We start from the raw sequence: 16,947 nt of genomic DNA, 5'->3' as shown, positions 1-16,947 counted from the left end.
AGCTACTTCCTCTTCCATTTCTATAATATTACTTTCAAGATCATTTCCTTTACTTAGCTCCTCTATACATTCCTTCCATCTTTCCCGCCTCTGCTTAGTACGTTTTCCATCAGAGCTCTTGATATTCCTACAACTGCACCTTTTTTTCTCCAAAGACCTCTCTAATTTTCCTGTAGGCAGTAGCTATTGTTCCCCTAATTATACATGCTTCTAAAATTTGTCCTCTTAGCCACTCCCACTTAGCCATTTTGAATGTCGTGTCACTCTCATTTTTAGATGGTTTTTATTCTCCTTCCCTTGCTTCATTTGTGATATTTTTATATTTGCTCCTTAAATTCAAAGTCTCCTGTGATATTCAAGGACAAGGTCTTGTCTTTTTACATATTTGATTCTCTGCTGCCTTCAGTATTTCATCTCTCAAAGCTACCCATTCATCTTATACTGAAATCCTTTCCTCTGTTCAGTCAGTCGCTGCCTAATGGCCCCTTTGAAACTCTCAACAACTTGTGGTTCTTTCAACTTATTGCAGTCTCATCTTCTTAATTTACTACTTTTTTTTTTTTTTTTTTTTTTTTTTTTTTTTTTTTTTTTTTTTTTTTTTTACAATTACATTGGTTGTAATCTACCCCTTTCAGATCGCCTCCCACGCTTCCCCTTAAACTGCGTATGGAAATTTAGAAATTTGTGGGTTTTTGTAACAAAAATATTCATAGAATGGTTTACTAATAGGTATGAAATTTTGTGTTTTTTCATTTTCACAAAAATTTAGGACCTACACAGTTGTGTGGGTCAGGAGTATCTTACTTATTTAAGTCATTCCTTATAGTGTTATTCATGAAAGCAGTTACTTATTTTTACAATCAAAATGAATATTACACTTCACACCAATTGTTCTTTTCCCCTTCTCATAATAATTTTGGTTGAAGCAAGGAGCAGAATGCAAATCACCAACAGAAGGCCAGTGCTGGCATCCATTTAGCTTCTTCTCATCACATAGTGTATTTGCTGGTTTATGCATTTTGTTTGGTGGCTCTTTCTCAGATGCACTTACGTGTTCTTCACCTGAAGGTGGAAGAAATTAGTGCTTCTCCATTCATCTATCAGAAATCCACTGAAATTTTCCGCCTTCAGGTCATCTAATAAAGCTAGAACTTCGTCATCAGCAAAAGCACTAAAAATGTAAATACATAAAACTGATTTACTGTGACAGTTATATAAAAAACTGATGGTAATATGACATATCTATTACATAATCTACTCGAATTCCTAACATCAGATATTGACTAAAGTGAGGGTGTGCCAGTAATATATACCCAACATGCACAATTTTTTGATGGACCAGTTTCTAATTGCTCTGGATATCTTTCAGATTATGAAACACATTTTTTTTAATGTCAAATAATGCACAATTAAGACTTATGTCACTGCAGGTGCTCCCAATCAGCCATCCTGAAAATTTACAAATCATGAAACACAATATTCCACAACTGCAGCGAGATATAGATACGCTGCAGGTTGTATACAAGACAGCGTTTCCTGTACAGTCACTTCACGCAGCACACAACTATGTAGCACAATAACATGATGCTGCAACGCAAATAAACTGCACCCACACAACTGTGCATGCTGTGTCTGAAAGGCCTACAGTTTATAACCAATATACAGGGTGATTCATGAAGATATGCAAATATTTTGATATGTTACTCTACAAGTAAAACTAAAGAAAAAAGTTCATATAAACATAGGTCCACAAATGTTTAGTTAAGGAGTTCTTCTTCTGTAGTGGTCAATCCAAGGATTGGTTTGCAACAGCTACAATGGCAGCTTGTCTCCATTCTGTGCGTCTTTCAGCTTTTCTCTTGATTTCTTTATAGGTGTTACATCCCACATCTTTCACGATTTGATCCATGTACCTCAGTCGTGGTCTTCCTCTTGGTCTTTTTCCCGCGACATATCCCTCTATGATTATGTTCAGGAGTCCTTTATGTCTTAATAGATGGCCTGTAAATTGCACTCTTCTTTTAACAATGAAACTCCAGAAGCTTCTCTTCTCACCTGCTCTTTCCAGAACCACTTCGTTTGTGACCTTGTCGATCCATTTTATTTTGAGCATGCGTCTATAGCGCCACATTTAAAAAGAATTTAGCTTCTGCTGTTCCTCTGTCTCGAGAGTCCATGTTTCACACCCATAGCATGCCACACTCCACACATATGATTTCAAAAATCTTTTCCTGGTTTCAAGCAGCCTTTGCTTGAGCTATTCTACTTCTCACTTCTGCCTTGCTCCTTCCATCCCTGGTAATATTACTGCCCAGATAAGTAAATTTATCAACTTGTTCAAGCAGTTCATTGCCTATATGAACTTGGACTTTCACTTGATCTTCTTTGTCGCATGCCATTACTTTTGTTTTTGCTTTATTAATTCTCATATTATATTCTTCACCCATGACTTTATCCATTCTATTCAGTAGGACTACAAGATCTTCTTCACTTTCAGCCAGGACAGCTATATCATCGGCATATCTTATCATATCTATTCGTTGGCCATGAATTACTACACCTGTCTGTGAATTTTCCCTTACTTTTTTCAGCACCTCTTCAATGTATACGTTAAAGATAACAGGGGATAGTGCGCAACCTTGCCGGACACCTTTCCGTATCTGCACCTCTTCTTGTTTTGTCCGTCCACGGATAACTGCTGTCTCGTTTTTGTACAGATTCCATATCATTTTTCTATCTTTATGGTCTATTCCTACTTTTTTGAGTACCTCAAACATCTTATCCCATTTAACATTATCAAAGGCCTTCTCTACATCTACGAAAGCTATGTATGTTTTCAGGTTCTTATCTAGTCGTTTCTCTATTATTAGTTTTAGAGCAAATATTGCTTCTCTGATTCCTCTATCTTTCCGGAATCCAAACTGGTCTTCGGAGAGTGTAGTTTCGACTTTTTGTTCTATGCGTTTTAGGATAATTGAAATTAATATTTTAGAGGCGTGAGTAACTATGCTGAGTGTCCTATAATTTTCACAACTTGTAGCATTTGCCATCTTTGGAATGGGGACCATAATGTTTTTCTCAAAGTCTGTAGGAATTTTACCCTGCTCCTACATGTTGAAAGCAAGATTATACAACTCCTGATTCAGTTTTGCTCCTCCAGATTTCAGAAGTTCGGCTGGGATATTGTCTATACCAGGCGATTTGTTGTTTTTCAATTTTTTCAGAGCTAGTTCAAACTCTACCTTTAATATAGGTTCACCTATGTTGTGTGCATCTACTTCTGTTTCTTCTTCCATGATGTTTTCAGACAGGTCTGGTCCGCTGTACAGTTTTCCTATATATTGTTTCCATCTTCTTCCAACTTCATCATCGTCATCCAACATATTGCCATTTTCATCCATCACAGCCCTACATTTGTTTCTTCTGTCTCCAAAGCAATGTCTCACACATTTATAGGCCTTGTCGATATTTCCCTTACTCATGTTGTCCTCAACTGAAATACAGAGATCATCAAGGTATTTTTCTCTTAGTTGTTTTGCCTCTTTGTTGATTCTGTTTTTCAGACTCTTGTATTTCTCTTGGTCTTCCTTCTTCACAGAATTTTTTAATTTCCTTCTTTCTTCCATCATATTTAGTAGGTCATTAGTGACACATTCCTTCCTTTTCTCTGTCCTTTCTTTTCCTATTACTTCTTCTGCTGCTTCTAAAATACCAGTTTTTATTTTTTTCCCAGCTGCTTTGGATGTCATTGCAGCCCTGTGTATTTGTTTTCTTGTCTGTTTCTAGTTGATAGTGCTTCAGTGTATTTTCGTTTTTCAGGTTTGTAAAATCCCATTTACATGTACTTCTTCTTTTAATGTTCTTGAATTTTAGTTCAGTCGTCATCATAACGAGTATGTGGTCACTTTCCACATCACAGCCTGGATATGATTTGCTGTCCTTAACTTGGTTTTTAAATCTTTGCTTCACTAATATGAAGTCAATTTGGTATCTGTTAATGTCACCAGGCATTTTCCAAGTATATCTTCTGCTTGGATGATGATTAAAGAAGGTATTTGTAATGCAAAGTTTATTTCTTTGGCGGAATTCTACAAGTTTATCCCCTCTTTCATTTCGTAATCCTAATCCAAAATTCCCTGCCACATCCTCTTCTTTACCTTCCCCAACAACGGCATTCATATCTCCCATGATGATGACAAGGTTTTCAGCTCCTTTAATTCTGCCAATTACTTCTTCAAGGTGGTCATACATCATGTCGATTTCATCATCCTCGTGCCTCGTAGTTGGCATGTATACTTGGATTATGATTGTGTCTCTTGGTTTAGTTTCCAATCGGACATAAATTATCCTCTCACTATGTTGAACGAATCCTTTTACTCTTAACCCCATCTCTTTATTGAGGATAATTCCCACTCCTGCAATCCTGGGACTGTCTTGTGCTGTTCCAGTGTGTATGATTCTGTAATCCCCTGACCAAAAGTCGCCAGCGTTTGGCCATCTCATTTCTGAGACTCCCAGTACATCATCAATATCCATTCGTTTCATTTCCATTTTCAAGTTTTCCAGTTTACCACATTTAAGAAGAGAGTTGACGTTCCATGTTGCTATCCGTCTTACATTAATGCTTTTGGATTTTGGTATCTCTTTAGTTGTCCTCGCCCGGAGATCCGAATGGGGGACTATTTTACCTCCGGAGAATTTAACCAAAGAGCTTTCCATCATAAGCTGTTGATACTTGGGATACCCGCCCGGGTCTTTAATGGAGTGGTTTCCCGTTGCCTTCTCCATTAGTTAAGGAGTTAAGGCTAATAAAAGATTTTGCCTGAAATTTAGCAACTTCGCTAATATGAAAGCATCGCAAAACTGTACGAGGTCAGAGTAAAACACGATTTCCATTTATTTTGTTGTTATTGATCTGGTGAATCTCGTAAAGCATGTCCCAGACATGTATCTGCAGTCGTTTTCCAGAACATCCAGAGAAGCAAAGACGTAATTTCAAGAAATTTTTAATTTATTAACTACTTGGCCCAAATTGTTTTTTAAATTCCAGACAATTTCACAAAGTTTTCAACAGAAGTTGTAGACAATTTAATTTTGGAAAAATGTTGGTAATAATGTTAACTGAAACTGTATGAATGTGTCAGATAATCTGCTTTTATTGATATCATAGCACACATGAATTTATGTTAAACTGGAAAAAACAAAGCTCAGTGTTAAGGAAATTGTACAGTGTACACACAATTTCACAATACATTCACAGTAACTGTTCAAAAATGTCTCCACCTAGTTCAATGCATTTAGCTGCACATGTATGAACAGATTTTGTTGCTTGTTTCAGTTTCACAGGGTTGTTCTTAATTTCGTCTATTGCATTCATAATGCGAGCAAGTAATCTTCATGTCTATTGACTTTGTCCTCATAAACTATGTTTTTCCTCCATCCCCATACACAAAAATCCATTGGTATTAAATTGGGCAATCTTGGTGGCCACAGATGTGTAGCACCGTGACCAGTCCATTTCTGGGGAAAATGTTCATTTAAATCTGTAGTAACGACATTGGTGAAATGTGGAGGCGCGCTGTCATGTTGAAAATACATTTGCAAACACGTTGCAAGTGAAACGTCTTTGAGTAAGCTGGGCATTTCTTCTTGAAGATATTGTAAGTATTTCTCGCCAGTTAGACATCCTGGGAAAATGAATGGTCCAGTAAAGTGTGTGTTGATTATACCATGCCATGCATTTATGCTAAATCGCTGCTTGTATTGCATGTGGTTTTGCTTCAGGCCACACATGCTCATTATGTAAATTGTTCATACCATCTCGGGTAAACTGTGCCTCATCAGTAAATAAAATGTATTTGTGTAACTACTGATTAGTATTTTACCAGTTGCACAACTCCAAGTGAAGGGCAGGATCTCCTGGAAGTAAATGATGCCCTTTCTGTTTATGGTAAGGATACAGATTATTGTACTTCGGTCTACACCATACCTTAGATTGTGAAATGCCTAGTTGTTGAGAGATATGTCATGTACTGGTACTCTGGCAATGATGAACAGCATCCACAATATCCTCATCATCACCTCCATGTATTGAGTGCTCGTACTGATTATGAATGCTAGGTAGAGAACCTGTCTCCTATAACATTTGAAATACTCCGCTAATGGTTTGTGCATTCGGAATCACCCGAGTTAGATAACCTTCGCAGTATTCGTTAACTGCAACCATAGCATTACCATCACATTTTCCATAAATAAACACCATATTGGCATATTCCTCTGTCATAAATTTGAAAGGCATCCCTATTTCATAAATAATCAACAAACTACAACATTACAACAGTTACTATATGGTTTCATTTAAATACACTACTGTTATTATGCTGTCACTGAACAATACAGAAAACTAACTCGTTTCAAGGCTAGGAAACGACTGAAACAACTCACTAACAGTTGCCAACAATGAAATAAATGTTTCTGCATTCTTAATGGAAAATAAACAAATTTTCCTGTATAATAATCTTTGCTTCGCTGAATGTTCTGGAAAACTACTGCAGATACATGTCTGGGACATGTTTTATTAGATTCACCAGACCAATAACAACAAAATAAATGGAAATTGTACTTTAACCTCATAAAGTTTTGTGATGGATTCATATTAGCGAAGTTGCTAAATTTCAGGCAAAATCTTACCAGCTGTAACTCCGTAACTAAACATTTGCGGACCTATATTTGTATGAACTTTTTTCTTTAGTTTTGCTTGTAGAATAACATATTAAAATATTTGCGTATCTTTGTGAATCACCTTGTGTTATGGTCATAGTCCACATCTGCCCCTGAAAATGTCTTAAAGTTTAAAATCTAGTTCCAAAATCTCTGAGTTACCGTTATATAATCAGTCAGAAAGCTTCCGGTGTCTCCAAGTCTCTCCATGTATAGAATCTTCTTTCACAGTTCTTAAACTAATTGTTACAGATGATTAAATTAAGCTCTATCAAAGTGTTACCAGGCGGCTTCCTATTTCATTTCTTTCCTCCAGTCCATATTAATCTACTGTTTTTCCTTCTCTTCCTCTTGCTACTGTTGAATTCCAGTCACCCATCACAGTTAACTTTTCATCTTCTTTAACTATGTGAATAATTTCTTTCATCTCGTCATACATTTCCTCAGTCTCTTCATCATCTGCAGAGCTACTTGGTATTTTGTGGTGGGTGCTGACTTTTTGTCTATTTTGGCTATGATAATACATTCTGTACCATGCTGCTCATAGTAGCTTACCTGATTTCCTATTTTCTTATTCATTATTAGACCTACTCATGGATTACTTCTATTTGATGTTGTGTTTATAACTCTGTACTCAACCAGCACATGTAGTCTAGGGGTAGTGTCTTTGATTACTAATCAAAACTTCCTTGGTCCTAGTTTTGAACTCCACCACCATTTAAATTTTGAATAAAATTGCTGAAGCCTTCCAGTGTAAGAAGTCACCCTCATTCTGCCAACGGCCTTGTCAAAGAGGGCAAAGGAGTGGATAGAGGTTCAGGGCACTCTATTGCCCATGAGGTGGAAAAACTGCCCCTAAAGGTGGAAGAATCAGCAATGATTAATGACATGAGGATGCAGAAGGCAGTGGAAACTACTGCATTAAAGATACACAGCGTGTATTCATGGGATATGTGGCCCGTAATTGAGAAACTGTCATGGTGCTGTTTCCATTGGCAAAAGATTCTGGTATAGTCCCCAATTTGGATCTCTGGGAGGGTAATAGCAAGGGGGAGGTGACCATAAGAAAAAGATTGAATAACCGACCTTAACATTCTACGAATCGACATGTGCAATGTCAGTAGTTTGAACCTGATAGGTAAGCGAGAAAACCTGAGAATGGAAATGCAAAGGCTCAATCTAGATTTAATGGGGGTCAGTAAAGTGAATTAGAAATAAGACAAGGATCCTTCATCAGATTAGTATAGCGTAATGTCAACAGCAGCAGAAAATGGTATAACAGGAATAGAATTTGATTTGAATAGGACGGTAGGGCAGAGAGTGTGTTACTGTGAACAGTTCAGTAATAGGGTTATTCTCATCAGAATTGAGAGAAAATCAACACTAACAGTGATAGTGCAGGTATACATGCTGACATCACAAGCTGAAGATGAAGACATAGAGAAAGTATATGAGGTTATTGAATGGTTAATGAAGTATGTAAAGGGAGATGAAAATCTTATAGTTATGGGGGATTGGAATGCATTTGTAGGGGAAGGAGTAGAAGAAAGAGTTACGGAAGAATATGGGCTTGGTTCCTAGGAATAAGAGAGGAGAAAGACTGATTGAGTTTTGCAGTAAATTTCAGTCAGTAATAGTGAATACGCTGTTCAAGAATCACAGGAGGAGGAGGTATACTTGCAAAGGGCTGGGAGATATGGGAAGATTTCATTTAGATTACATCATGGTCAGGTAGAGATTCCCAAATCAGATACTGGGTTGTAAGGCAAACCAAGGAGCAGATGCAGACTCAGATCACAATTTAGCAGTGATGGAAGAGTTGGCTGATGTTTAAGGGATAATCAGGAAGAATCTACACACAAATAAGCCGGATATGTAAGTACTAAGGAATGAAGAGATACATTGAAGTTCTCTGAGGCTCTAGATACTGCAATAAGCAATAGCTCAATAGGCAGCTCAGTTGAAGAGGAATGGACATCTTTAAAAAGGGCCATCACAGAAATTGGAAATGAAGGCATAGGTACAAAGAAGGTAACTGTAAAGAAACAATGTGTAACAGAAGAAATACTTCAGCTGATTGATGATAGAAGGAAGTACAAAAATGTCCCAGAATACTCAGGAATCCATAAATATAAGTGACTTGGGAATGAAACAAATAGGAAGTGCGAGGAAGCCAAGGCAAAATGGCTGCATGAAAAATGTGAAGAAATAAAAAGAAATGATTTTCGGAAGGACTGATTCAGCATATAGAAAAGTCGAACCACCTTTGGTGAAATTAAAAGCAAGGGTGGTAACATTAAGAGTGCAATGGGAATTCCACTGTTAAATACAAAGGAAAAACAGATATATGGAAAGAGTACATTCAAACCTTCTATGAGGGAGAAGACTTGTCTGATGTGATGGAAAAAGAAACAGAAATCAATATAGAAGAGATAGGGGATCCAGCATTAGAATCAGAATTTAAAAGAGCTTTGGAAGGCTTAAGATCAAATAAGGCAGAAGGGACTGATAACATTCCATCATAATTTCTAAAATCGTTAGGGAAGTGGCATCAAAATGACTATTCATGTTGGTGTGTGGAATGCACGAGCCTAGAGATATATCATCTGACTTTCATAGAAATATCATCCACACAATTTAGAAGGTTTCAAGAGCTGACAAGGGCAAGAATTGTCGTACAAATGGCTTAACAGGTCATGCATCCAAGTTGCTGACAAGAATAATATACAGAAGAATGGAGAAGAAAATAGAGGATGTGTTAGATGATGATGTGGTTGGCTTTAGGAAAGTAAATGGCACCACAGAGGCAGTTCTGACATATCGGTTGATAATGGAAGCAAGACTAAAGTAAAATTAAGACATGTTCATACGATTTATTGACCTCGAAAAAGCATTTGACAATGTCAAATGGTGCAAGATGTTTGAAATTCTGAGGAAAATAGGCATAAGCTATAGGGAGAGGCGGCTAATATACAACATGTACAAGAACCAAGAGAGAATAATAATAGTGGAAGACCAAGAATGAAGTACTCAAATTAAGAAGGTCTGTCATCCCTACTGTTAAATCTATACATTGAAGAAGCAATGAGGAAATAACAGAAAGGTTCAAGAGTGGACTTAAAAGTCAAGACGAAATAAGATAAATGATAAGATTTGCTGAATGCATTGCTATCCTCAGTGAAAGTGAAGAAGAATTACAGGATATGCTGAATGGAATAAATAGTCTAATGAGTGTAGAGTAAGGATTGAGAATAAATCGAAGAAAGATGGAAGTAGTGAGAAGTAACAGAAATGAGAACAGTGAGAAACCTTAACATCAGGACTGGTGATCACAAAGTAGATGAAGTTAATGAATTCTGCTACCTAGGCAGCAAAATAACCCATGATGGATGGAGCAAAGAGGACATTAAAAGCAGACTAGCACTGACAAAAAGGGCATTCCTAGCTAAGAGAAGTCTATCAGTATGAAACATAGGTTTTAATTTGCGGAAGAAATTTCTAAGAATGTGTGCTTGGAGGACAGCATTGTGTGGTAGTGAAACATGGATTGTGGGGAAACCAGAACAGAAGAGATTTGAAGCATTTGATATGTGGCAGTACAGATGAGTGTTGAAAATAGTATAAATTAATAATGAAGGCATTAAACTAGTTGAAGAGTTTTTGTTGTTTGGGCAGTTTAAGATAATGACTGGATAGGGCAGCAAAACAAATAAATAGAAGAGTGAATCACTCACCAAAAAGCAGAAGTGTTGAGTCGTTGAAAGGGACACACAAAAAGAAGGATGATTTACATTGTACTAGAACATTCCTACAACAAATACAAGAGTAAAATTGACCTGGAGTGGCTTTGATAAACTAAACAGGGATTTTAAAAATGGACCTCCTATGTTTCTAGAATGAAAAGTTTACAATAAATGAATATTATCAGTTTCAGTTATGGTGGTGATGCAAAGACTTCTAATGTGGAACCTGTTTCAAAACTACTGATTGCAACAGAGAGATCTGAGGAAACAAACAACAACAATATTATGAAAAGGATAGTTTGCTGCAATTAAATGATTGTTATGCATTTGAGCTTTCGGCCCAAAGGCCTTCTTCTCAACTAGAAAACACACAAACACACACACACACACACACACACACACACACACACACACACACACACACACACACACATATACACGACCACTGTCTCTGACTGCTGAGGTCAGACTGTGTCCAGCAACTGCGCCTCATGGGAAAAAGAAACTGTGGGTGGTGGTGGTGGTGGTGGTGGTGGTGGTGGTGAGGAGAAGGCTGGGATGGGGAGGGGGAGGGATAGCAGGGTAGGAGTGGGGAGTGGGAGAAGGTGTACTGATACTTGTGGGAGCATGCAAGGACATGGTTGGGACAGGTTAGGGCTGCCACAGTAGGTACTGTCAGGAGGTTTGAGTTGGGGATGGGGTGGAAGGGGAGCAGAAGAAAAGGAGAGTAGTAGTGGAGGGGAAAAAGACTAGTGAGTGCATTGGTGGAATAGAAGACTGTGTGGTACTTGAGTGGAAGCATGGAAGGGGATAGATAAGTGAAGGGCAGGGACTAGTGAAGGTTGACGAAAGGGGGTGGGGGCTTTAATGAAGGGAGAGTTCCCACCTACACAATTCAGAAAAGCTGGTGTTGGTAGGAAGGATCCAAATGGCCCAGGCTACAATGGATGGTGTGTTGGGCAGCAACTGAGCCAAAGGCCAGAGGCTTCAGCAATTGGGTAGTCCAGCTGTCTCTTGGCCACAGTTTGTTAGTGGCGACTCCTGTGGATAGGTGGCTTGTTGGTTGTCAGGCCCATGTAGAAGGCAGCACAGTGGTTGCAGCTTAGTTTGTAGATCACATGAATGCTTTCACAGGTAGCTCTGACTTTAATGGGATAGGTGATGCCTGTGGATGGACTGGAGTAGGTGGTGATGGAAGGATGTAAGGGATGTGTCTTCCAACCAGGTGTATTGCAGAGATATGAGCCATAAGACAAGGGACTAGGAGCAAGGGTGGAGCAGAGATGGAAGAGGATATTATGGGCAGTGGACTATCACTAAGAGAGGGGTGGGAAGTATAGTGGTTGGGATGTTCCTCATTTCAGGGCATGAGTGGGAGATGGTAGGTGACTGGAAAGATAAGGCACTAGAGATCTGTTTCTGTACAAGGTTGGGTGAGTAATTCCGGTCTGTGAAGGCCTCAGTGAGATCCTTGGTACATTTGGAGAGGTACAGGAAGAATGCCTCTGGGTGGCCAGTGAATAGGTTGGCGCCATGCAGGTGCCCATTGCTGTACCACAATTTTTTTTGTAGTTGATGCTGTCAAAGGTGAAGTAATTGTGAAAACAAACAAGTATATCAGAGAGCATGCTGGGTTCAGAGACTTGTTTCCATCTGCAACTCAAGCGAAACAGACGTGGGCAGGATATATAGCCAGGTAAATGGGTGACAGCTGGAAAAAAGGAAGTTCCAGCAGTTAAGAAAAGACATCTACAATTAACTAATGGAAGGTGGGTAGATGTCATTAGAAAACGTGCAGGAGCTCCATGGATTCATATAACTCAACTCATGACTATACAGTGGGTGTCAAATGGCTGCTGCTGCTGATGGTGGTGGAGATGATTTTTATTGTAACTGATTTTCAGGAGTACTTTGAAACTTACTTTACTAACAAGTTCGTAGCAGTGGCCATAGTCTGCAGCAGCTATATGTAATTGTAGTAGTTAACAATCATTTTCAGGTGCATTTTGAAACTTGCTTTATTAGGTTCTCCAACTAGTTGTTTGTATTCATCTGCTCTAGAGCAAAGAATATGAGATCCTTAGAAAAGCAAAAGTGATTGAGGTACATCTCAATAACAAATATTTCTTCTTATGTTGATGGGTCTTCTTTCAGTGCTTGGTAGAGCAATTTCATATTTAACAGTGTGAATATTCTCCAAAATGTATTTATCTTGTGAACCCATTTTCAAGTTTACAGGATCATAACCGGACTAATATTGATTTGGTCACTGGTGAAAGACTTTGGCAAGATATTATTCTTTTTCTTAATTTAGAGATCTGAAAACTATCGCTGTGGCTGCTGAGAATAGTTTTGGTAAAATGGATTCTCCATCAGTATGGTAACATAGATGTAATGAATCCATTATTATGTGCCATTAGCACATATTTTGTTAAAAAGTAGTCAGAATCCTCAAAAGTTTGTCTTCCAGTATGCTTGTCAGTGCCAGGCAAAGTGGTAGTTCAGGGATATAATGTATTTATCGCTGCTCACTGTATTGCTAATTGGTGTGTGTGTGTGTGTGTGTTAAAGATATATATATATATATATATATATAAGAGAGAGAGAGAGAGAGAGAGAGAGAGAGAGAGAGAGAGAGAGAGAGAGAGAGAGAGACTGACTGACTGTTGGAAACTGCCAATCTCCATCATTTGCTTTGTTTCCGATTGCTGTTCAGTGACTCTTCTATCTGGTGCGTAAAAACTTGTAACCATATACCTATTTACTGAAGAGAATTCTTTTGTTGTTTTGTAGTTAATGGTAAATACATTTATTATTGAACCACTTTATACGGATCTATGTGAAAATTATCCTTCTTATAGGAAAGACTGTAGTTCTCTAAACCAAGAGCTTCAAGACAAGTGTGATACAGTGCGTCGTGCATGTGATGAAGTTGAAACCGTGCCCTTACAGGGCTCTCCAACAGTGCCATCTGCTGCCTTGCTCGTAGAGTGGGTAGAAGATGTGTCTCGATACTATCATACCCTGTATCCTTTGGTATTGTATTTGTTTCCACTGTAGTAGTAGTAGTAGTAGTAGTAGTAGTAGTAATAGTAGTAATATTCATCTGTGAATCTTTTTTACAAAGGTGTTGAATGTGTCATGGTATTACAGCTTAAGAACAAAAAACATAATTTATATGTACAGGCATTTACATTATTATATGTCTGTTTCGACAAGGATGGGACAGGTAATAGCAGTGGTCTTGTTTCAAGAACCACCCTGGCATTTGCTTTAAGGTAATTTAGTAAAATTATGAAGAATCTAAACGACGATAAGTGGATGGGTAATAGAGTCCCCATCCTTCCAAATACAAGGCCAGTCTTTTAGCAGCAATAGTGCAACCTCGTTTGATTTATCCATAATGTACAATATTGTATATAATTTGATATTGTACAAAGACAAATAAAAAAGAAACTTATCACTTCATCTCAGTCAAGTCCCTGCGAGAGCTTGCAAGATCATGCACAACATGACCTAGTTGGAACAGTGACTTATTATTATCATTGTCAGCAGTGAGACTGTATCATAGTGCCATCTTAATTACCATTGTTGGATTTGCAGCAAGTATGTGGGCCCAGTAGCTGCACTACCAATATGTGAGAGCACACGTAAGATGCATCCAGCAGTATGTTCTTTTAAGATTTACTGGAGCATTTGGTACAACATCAGCAGAAATTTTGTTAATAATTCTGAAAACATCCAGATGAGATAATGCTCAGGTACGGGGCTGCATGCTATTGCTTGCAGAAAGATGATGTGGCAGATCACTGGGGAAACAAATCATTAATAAAGTTCACTTAAGTTCAGGAGAACCAGTACAGAACAGAGGGACTGGGACCATCAGGTTTAGCAGTTGTTCCCTGGCATACAAGAAAGGAAGAAGCTGCAGTATACGAACCCAAGTAGAGGCATGATCTGTTTTATAATGAGACAAGGATCATGCCCTGTACATCTGTGCATAGAATCAGCAAAAATAAGTCAGAAGAATGGAACTGGAGAGATTGGTACACCTAATCATGTTGTATTATAATGTTATCCAAACAGAGATACAGGGGGATCATCATTGTAGAGTGAATCTTCGGCCTGCACTAAGAAACTCTGATTCCTGGGCAGCTATAAATGACATTGCTAACCAAATGTCCCACAGCAAACTTCTAAGTAAACAGTTGAAGTGTCAAACACATCAGAGGTTACTGTTGTCATATTTTCATGTAACAGTAAGAACAATTATTGTTGCCTGATATGTCAAACACATGTATTGAGCACTGTCCTTCAAGTCTTGTGGGGTATTCAATAATTAATGTATACTGTGCTTCGGACCATGTAACTGAACACCTAGCAGCCCACATGATGTGTGGAGACTCGAGTTGTACCAAGTCCCACAAAAACATAGGGCTTTATCTATATAACAGAAATTATCAGGCACAGTGGCTGCTGTGACGTAAATTCTACTAAGACCAGCACAGATCCAGTGTATAACGTAGAGTTCGTGTTAAAATTAATTTTCAGAACTATATTTGAGGTATAATTGCAGGATCCTCTTTCAGTCATCAACTTATTATTATTATTATTATTATTAGTAGTAGTAGTAGTAGTAGTAGTAGTAGTAGTAGTAGTAGTAAATGAATGTACAATATTGTTTTGTTTATACTTGTACAGTCTTGTGAAGAAGATATTTCATAATGTAAAGAAACAGTGCTACACTGTTTAATCATTTCTCACCACTCACTGCACACATTACACACATTATCAGCTGACATCAAGACCATGACAATTAACTTTGGTTTCCATTTTGTATACCACACTTCTGACTTGTTTGTCTTGAAAATTGAGTCACCGTCTCTCCACAATGAGTGAGACATTGAGCACAGAAAGCTGATAATTTGTTAGTGTTACTCATAGCAGCAGCCTTGGAGTAAGTTTTTGCAGAAAAAAATGACATTGTTATGCAAATGTGCGGCCTGAAATGACAGAGGTCTTTTATTATTAACTGCTTGTGTTACAGTTTTTACCAAACCCCAACTCTGTGGTATCTAAGTAATCCTTCACCTTATATAAGGTAATAAGTTTAGTATCCTCTTTCATTTTCTTGGACAGTTCATTCTATAATTTTATTCCCTGGTAGAAAATGCTGTTACAAGTTTTATGTTTAGTATTTCATGTTGAACGTAAATTCATTCTATATTTTCTTCCATGGTCACGGGCAGAGCTGGTTGAACGGTAATTATCAAAGTGTTTCTGTGTGCGTAACTGTTTTGTAAATATTATTATGGAAGTGGTAGGAGTGGGTTGCTTTGTGAGTAATCATACATTTTATTTCACAACCTAATAAAATAGCAGTTTACATACACTTACTGAAAACATCTTTGCTTTAAAATCAGTTACCTATGGGAAATAATTATTACCAAGGCAACACTTCCTCAAGAGAAACCAAATGCAAGAGACACTAGCAGATAGTTTAAGCCCACAGTGAATGTGCAAACCCCAAAGAATAAAAGCAATAACAATCAAAAATATTAAAAATAGAATGGACTTACAGTCTTAAACTCAATGTGAGTCAAAGATGAGAGCCAAATAAGATTACACTACGCAAAATGTCCAATCCACACAATGATAATAAATATTGTTACAGGCAGAGAATAAATGTACAGTGTTACATTCATTGTAAATAAAAGCAGAGACCCAAATAAAATTATACTAGACAAAGTATGCTATAAACAAGAAGTTTAGCTTTAGTTGAGGGATCCCATGGTCCTGCTGAATTACACACTGCCAATCAATTAGAATTACCACAATACTTGACATATGTCACAGAGTATATTACCCAGATGCATACATATCAGAAAAACAAACACAAATTGATGCACTGAGTACCATTATGTAAATCGGCAGTTCAACTTGTGCTCAAAATCAGGTGTGTCAATCAGTCACATAATCATTTGACAACAGTGCAAATTAATGTAATGGAGTTCATGCAGAGTGATTGCATGTGTGTACCTCATGGTACTACCACCTGCTTCCTGTGAATATGCTACTGCAGCTCTACTTGAGCAGGCTTTCAAATTGCTGCAGACAGGTGATGTCTGGTGACAGCATAAATACACTTGATTGGTGTAGTTAAAATCTCCAGCGCGTGCAACAAATCTTAAGAATGAGCCTGATTCCTATTTTTGGTTATTTCAAGCCCTTCATCTGTAGTTTTGAAAATTTGTTCCTATTTTGTGGATTTGTTTCCCAGAAAAGAATGCCATAGCTAAGAAATGAGTGCCTATATGAATAGTATGTAACTAAAAGGCACTGGCTGTTACATATTGACAGGACTTCAGGAGCATAACATACTGATGACACTCTGTTTGCAACTCTCTTTATGTGTTCACACATCAACTAGGACTCAATACTCATTCGTAGAAATTTTGCGTATGGTGTGAAGTTTACAGAGCAC

The 16,947-nt window shown here is 37.8% G+C and overlaps 1 protein-coding gene across 2 annotated transcripts in view; it reads left to right on the top strand.

The window, feature by feature from the left end:
* Positions 1-16,947, top strand: part of LOC124789472 (uncharacterized protein C1orf109 homolog) — a 59,026-nt gene that overhangs the window by 22,981 nt on the left and 19,098 nt on the right. For both annotated transcript variants that reach the window (XM_047256839.1, XM_047256838.1), the window contains one exon: positions 13,325-13,489. In XM_047256839.1, the coding sequence (XP_047112795.1) occupies positions 13,325-13,489 (165 nt within the window). The remainder of the gene's footprint in view (positions 1-13,324; positions 13,490-16,947) is intronic.

The sequence above is a fragment of the Schistocerca piceifrons genome, chromosome 3, assembly GCF_021461385.2.
Source record: "Schistocerca piceifrons isolate TAMUIC-IGC-003096 chromosome 3, iqSchPice1.1, whole genome shotgun sequence".
NCBI lineage: Eukaryota > Metazoa > Arthropoda > Insecta > Orthoptera > Acrididae > Schistocerca > Schistocerca piceifrons.
Note: the sequence above shows the minus strand (reverse complement) of the source record. Positions and strands in the feature narration are given on the sequence as shown.